General features: G+C 35.4%; 1 protein-coding gene across 1 annotated transcript; it reads right to left on the bottom strand.

The window, feature by feature from the left end:
• Positions 1-2,513: 2,513 nt before the first annotated feature.
• On the bottom strand, positions 2,514-5,218 carry LOC104215898 (small ribosomal subunit protein eS4-like). The gene is made up of 5 exons (XM_009765834.2): positions 5,131-5,218; positions 3,892-3,969; positions 3,621-3,801; positions 3,320-3,417; positions 2,514-3,150 (listed from the first exon to the last, which is right to left on the bottom strand). The coding sequence occupies exons 1-5, from the start codon at positions 5,131-5,133 to the stop codon at positions 2,716-2,718; spliced, it is 795 nt and encodes a 264-aa protein (XP_009764136.1). The 5' UTR covers positions 5,134-5,218; the 3' UTR covers positions 2,514-2,715.
• Between the last annotated feature and the right edge of the window lie 1,298 nt (positions 5,219-6,516).

Below are 6,516 nucleotides of genomic sequence, written 5' to 3'. Positions count from 1 at the left end.
ATACATTTTTCTACTACTAATTTTTGTCTAAGATAGTTTTATGTAAAACGTGTACACATATATAATTTTAATATGACCGTTTTTGTCCCTTCATATTGTAAAGATTGTTGGCTATTTATGTGGTATAGAATGTGGTAGACGGTCAAGATCGTTTGGCCTTAAAAGATATTGCATAAATAAATAATTTTAAATTAATGAGGCAAATTATTTTTTAATAATCTCTGTGTGTGTATACACACACATGTGTACACAAGCATTCACATTTCTGAATTCATAAATTAAATTATTTATATTTGGGATTTAACATACTTATACAATTAAGTTTTATATGCATTTACATGAAGAATTTTATCTCTTCTATCTCAACTAAATTTTAAAAAATATGTTTTATTTGATGGTGTTTATGACCGCACGAAGAGCGGCAACTTCACTAGATGTTATAGTTATAAACTAAGAACAAAAACAATCGTACAAGATTTATTCCTCAGTCTAAAGAAGACAAAGTCAGTCCCTCCATCCCAATTTATGTGGTGGAGTTCAATCTCGAAAGTCAAACGAGTTTTTCTATGCCCATAATTTTTTCACATACCTTTTTCATATTTTGAGTTGTTAATTATTGTGATTTAAGGTATTTTTTATGTAGATTTTAGATCAATAAATCTTATTTCAAAAACTTAAAGATTCTATGTTCGAATTTACAGTTAAAATAAAAAAGTTTGACACTTGAAATCAGAGCTCCACCACATATATTGGACAAAGGAAGTAGCAATAACAGGCATTGAACTAAACAATATTATCAAACTTTGTAATAGGTATTGCCCAATTTTTTTCAAGAAAATGTATATTTTTAGTCTCTCAACAATAATAGTCGATAAAATGTACTATCTTATTATGTGTATTATATATAAAAAAAATATACGTAATTTATATACGTTTTGGTTAGCGAACACATTTAATTTTTTCCAGCCGGCCAATTTTATATTTTATCCCACTTTTCGTTTTGTCTTATATAGCCTGTTTGGTCAAGCTTCTAAAATCAGCTTATTTTGATAAGTGCTTTTCTCAAAAATATTTTTTTTAAAAGTGTTTTTGGTGGGAAGCAGAGCAGTAATTAGTATTTGGCCAAGCTTTTGAAAACTGTTTCTAAGTATATTTTTCTCAAAAGTGCTTCTCAGAAAAGTGCTCTTGGAGAGAAGCTGTTTTTTCTGCTTCTCCAAAACTGCTTCTGCTTCTCCTTAAAAGCACGTTTTTCCTTCTAAAAGCTTGGTCAAACACCTCAATTTTTGACCAAAAACACTTTTAACCTAAAAAAAAAAAAGACTTTGGCCAAAAAAGCTATTAGTATATAAGAATGTAATGAGCCTGCCCATTTATCGTTGTCTCAGTATGTAAGAATTTAAGTTTAACCATGCATTGAGCATGAACGATTTATTTAAGCCACCCGGCAACAGTAGAAATAATTGTGCTTTCGCTTGCCTGGAGTAAAGCAAGTTGTTTCTTTAAAATCTTTACGGATCGTTTGGTACGCGGACTAAATTATTCCGGGATTATAATCTTGGGATTGTAATCCCAGTACTAATTTATACCAGTTGAGATATGGAATAAAATAATCCCACATTTGATGAGATAAGATGGCATAAGATGGGATAGGTGGGATAAGATGTGAGATTAAATTTATACCTTGTTTGGTTACAAGGTATGGAGGTATAAATTTATACCTCCAACCAAACAAGGTATAAATTTAATCCCGCATCTTATCCCACCTAATACCTCATACCAAACAAGCACTTAGGGGTCGTTTGGTAGGGTATATAAGAATAATGCTAAACAATGTGCATTAGTAATGCAGAGATTAGTAATGCATGGGTTAATAATGCAAGCATTAGTTATACAGAGATTATTTCTTATGCATTGTTTGGTGTGGTGTATTAAAAATTAAAATGCATTACATAATTTTTAAGAAATTTAATTGTTTACAAAAATGCCTCCATATTCTTTAACTTAAGTGACTTAAAAAATAATTTTGTCTTTAACCATGCTAATGCATGCATTAATAGCCTTTGTATAGCTAATGCCATGGTTTTCTATGCATTAGCTATACATAGGATAATACCAAATAGAGTGTATAATTAATGCTTGTATTAGTTATACATAGGTTGAAAAAGCATACCAAACAAAGCATTACTAATACGCAAAGCTAATGCATGCATTATTTTCTCTAACACACTCTACCAAACGACCTCTTACAGTTATTAATAGGATTTGAACCCTCCAAAAAGACAAGGATTACGAATCTCTGGAGTCCGGAGCAAGAAAATAGAGCAGTATCAGCAACAGAAAGCGTCCTTGGTAGGGGGATCTGAAAAAATGTTAGCAGGGACCATAGCAATCCGAGAGTACCGTGAGGACGGGCTCTCGCTCAAAGGATCAAAGGTACGCTAGGGATAACAGGGTTATGACTCCCAAGAGCTCTTATCGACGGAGTCAAACAGGAAAGATAAATCTACATCAAATTCAATAATCATAAAAGCACATACCTGACCATTTTAAAAGTCTTCAACGTTTTTATCCTAACAAAAAGCTATAGGTTCAAAAGAACCTAGAACACAAATGTTTGTAGGGTAGTACAAATAAAATTGGTATTGCTAAAATAAAAATAAACATTAGCTCCAACCAGCAAACAAGTTTGATCAGTCTAAAGCTCGACCACGCATTTTAAGCAGTGGTAGCTGATTGAGCAGCAAGTCTCTTCCGTGCCTCTTCAATGATGGACAACTTGATACCTTTTCCTTTAGGGAGGGATACCCATGGCTTAGTACCTTTTCCGAGAGTGAACACGTTACCCAAGCGGGTAGCAAACTCATGACCTTGGGCATCTTGAATGTGAACTGTCTCGAAACTACCCTTATGCTTTTCCCTGTTCTTAATAACACCAACACGCCCCCTGTTTCTACCACCAGTCACCATGACAACATTTCCGACATCAAACTTGATGAAGTCAACAATCTTATTGTTCTCTAAGTCCAGCTTGATGGTATCATTGGCCTTAATGAGAGGATCGGGGTAGCGGATTGTTCTTCCATCATAAGTGTTGAGGTATGGAATACCCTTCTGTCCAAACTGCACAGATCGGACCTTGCACAGCTTAAACTGAAATTAGCCAAAAGAAAATTAGTAATTACTCAAACAAGGCAGTATTGCACAATCCTACAAGATGGAAACAATCAGCAGAAAATGAATTGTTCCAGAGTACAAAAAGATGCAGGATACTTTTCTCATAGTCCATAGTGCAAAAATCAAGAATGCATCAGAAGTGAACCTTGGCTTCCTCATCCCTAACTGAGTGAAGACGAAATCGGCCCTTTGTGTCATACATGAGGCGGAAGTTCTCATTTGTCTTAGGAATTGAAACAACATCTGTATGTCAAAAGGAATGGGCATTACTAACTTGAGGAACTCAACCAACTAGAACACAGAGGAAACAAACAGAACATCAACAAAAAAGGTCATTAACGAAAAATGTTCTTTGAAAACTGAACATTCTTGATTTGAAGGTTCAAATCATTGCAGTATTACTCGAAGATGCAAAACCACACCAAATATGAAGGAAGTACTCTTACCCATAAAGCCAGCGGGGTAAGTCTTATCTGTCCTAACTTTCCCATCAACCATAACAAGTCGTTGCATTAAAATTGAAATGACCTCACCGTATGTCAGAGCATACTTCAGCCTGTTTCTCATGATAATGATCAACGGCAAACACTCCCTTGATTTGTGCGGACCAGACGAAGGCTTGGGAGCCTACAGAAGTAAAAGAGACAACTCTTCAAGTAAAGAAGCAGGAAAACATCAAAAATTATGCACGGGTTACTATGATAATTGATGTCTTACAAAAGCTCCTCCAAGCTTGTCAAGCATCCAATGCTTTGGGGCATTGAGCCTCTTCAAATGTTTCTTCAAACCTCTAGCCTGTACATGAATATAAAAACAAAGTTACAATTGGCAATATCACTACTGCATGTACAACATTTCCAAAGAGTTCAGGCCAGCTATTTAAGTCCACTACCAATAGAAAATGACAAGCATCTGAAGCCAATTGTAAAATTCAAAATCCATCAATGTCGGAGAGATCTCATGCAGTTATTCGAGATAGAATTAGTTGCATCCTTAGATGCAAGGATATTAAAATTATCTCAAAATTTGTACTTAGTGAAAATGATTTACAAGATATAGAAATAATAAATTGCTCAATAAACTGCAGGGGCTCATTTGGTTCACAAAATAGTTAAGCATTGATTGTAATACAAATTTTGATAAACCAGCATATTAACAATATATAGATTGTTATAGAGTGGATTATACTGCCAAAATTCTCATCTGCGGATTGAGATTCAAAGTCAAAAGTTAGCTTTAAGTATTTTGTTTATTATTAGTTCTAAGTGAAGATGATATTTTACGAGATACAGTGAGACCTCTCTATAATAGCATCCCTATATAACAACACTTCACTATAAAAGCCAAGCTTTTCCGGAACTAATTTTTATGTTATAATGTATGTTCTCTATAAAGCACTTCGCTATAACATTCAAAAATATTCGGAACAAACGAGACTGTTATAGAGAGGTTTGACTGTACAAAGATTGTTGTCCGGTGAAATACCAAAAAAAAAATTGTCATGTAGGGATCTCGACTCAAAGTGAAAGATTAGCTTTAAAGAATCTTTTTAATCATTTTAGGTTCTCTTATCCAGGTAGTACTATTCCACATTCCATTGGCATAAGATAATACATAGATTATCTCTGTTTTGAGAAACATAAAGTAACATACATATTTCGGCGTTAAGTTGTGGTAGTATTAGTAAAGCATAGTTTGATAGTGGAAATCAAATGATGTATTAGTCATACAAAATTTATATTAGTAATGCAGATTATGCCTTCTTTATACAGAGAACCAAACGAACCATAAATGGCGCAATAACACTAGATAAAACAAGTATAATGAGAAAAAACGACCAAAACTCTAATGAAAAGTAACACTAATTTTATCTAACAAATGTAAACGGATATGTTGTGGATCTAGAATAGAATATCTTCTAATTTAACAAGGAATAAACTGGAGAAAGAAACGAACCATTTTGGTGGCCTTTCGATTTGAATCAGCAGCCTCACAGCTCCGCCACTTTCTGCTTCGCTGATGTGAAAGCTACCTTAAAACCCCTAATTTTTAAGCTTCGATGTCTCCTTAAATACTAAGTCCAAGCCCTTCTTAGCCCAATTCTGATTTGGGCCATATGGGACTGCCTTTTGGTTCAATTTCTGATTGGGCTTTGTGTACACAACCATTTTACGCACGTTTTCCCCGAGAAGATTAGGAAAAATATTTATGTGGGCAATTATCTTTTATAACCTTTTTATAAAGAGAAAACCAGTTACATAAGCCAAAAATAGACATTATTTATCAATAATTAGCCATTAAATCATCCTATCAAAAATAATAACAAATTCAGTAGTTTCCCACAAGTGGGGTCTGAGGATGGTAAGATGTATGCAGCCTTACCCCTACCCCTGGAAGGGCAGAGAGGCTATTTTCGATAGACCCTCGGCTAGAAAACGGCTAAAAAAAGAAAAGGTAATTGCAACAAGTAGGAATAACAGCAAGATAAATAAGATCGAATCCAAGAATGCAGTCAAACTCTAGGTAGTAATAGCAATCTATGAATAAAAGATATCATACCAACACTAATGCTAGCGAACTGAGTAAGACAAAGAGAAATGCTTGACTACCTTTGACCTCCACACCCTCCTGTCTAGGGCCATGTCCTCAGTCAGCTCCAGTTGTGCCATGTCCCACCTAATAACCTCTCCCCAAGACTTCTTAGGCCTACTTCTACCCCTCATGCTACCCATGAGGCTAACTGCTTGTACCTTCTAATTAGGACTTCTATACTTCTCCTCTTAACAAGCCCGAACCATCTCAACCTCGCCTCCCGCATCTTATCCTCCACAGAGGGCCACTCCTACCTTTTCCCGAATAACTTCATTCCTAATCTTATCCAATTGGGTATGCCCACACATCCACCTCAACATCATTATCTCGGCTACTTTTAGCTTCTAGGCATGAGAGTACTTGACCATCCAACACTCTGCTCCATACAATATAGTCAGTCTAACTATAACCTTGTAGAACTTACCTTTAAGTCTTAGCGGCATATTCTTATCACACAAGACACCGAAAGCGAGACTCCACTTCATCCATCATGCTCTGATACGACGCATAATATCTTCATCAATCTTTCCGTTACCTTCTATTATAGATCCAAGATACTTGAAGCTACCTCTCTTGGGGATGATTTGTGTATCAAGCCTTACCTCCATATCCCCTTCCTGTGTACCGTTATTGAACTTTCACTCCAAGTATTTTGTCTTGGTCCTGCTCAACTTGAAACCCTTAGACTTTAGGGTCTGTCTCCAAACCTCCAATCTATCGTTAATACCACCCCGCGTCTCATTAGTTAAA

The sequence above is a fragment of the Nicotiana sylvestris genome, chromosome 2, assembly GCF_000393655.2.
Source record: "Nicotiana sylvestris chromosome 2, ASM39365v2, whole genome shotgun sequence".
In the NCBI taxonomy this organism is placed as follows: domain Eukaryota; kingdom Viridiplantae; phylum Streptophyta; class Magnoliopsida; order Solanales; family Solanaceae; genus Nicotiana; species Nicotiana sylvestris.
The sequence above is the reverse complement of the archived record's forward strand: the minus strand, read 5'-3'. Positions and strand labels throughout refer to the sequence as shown.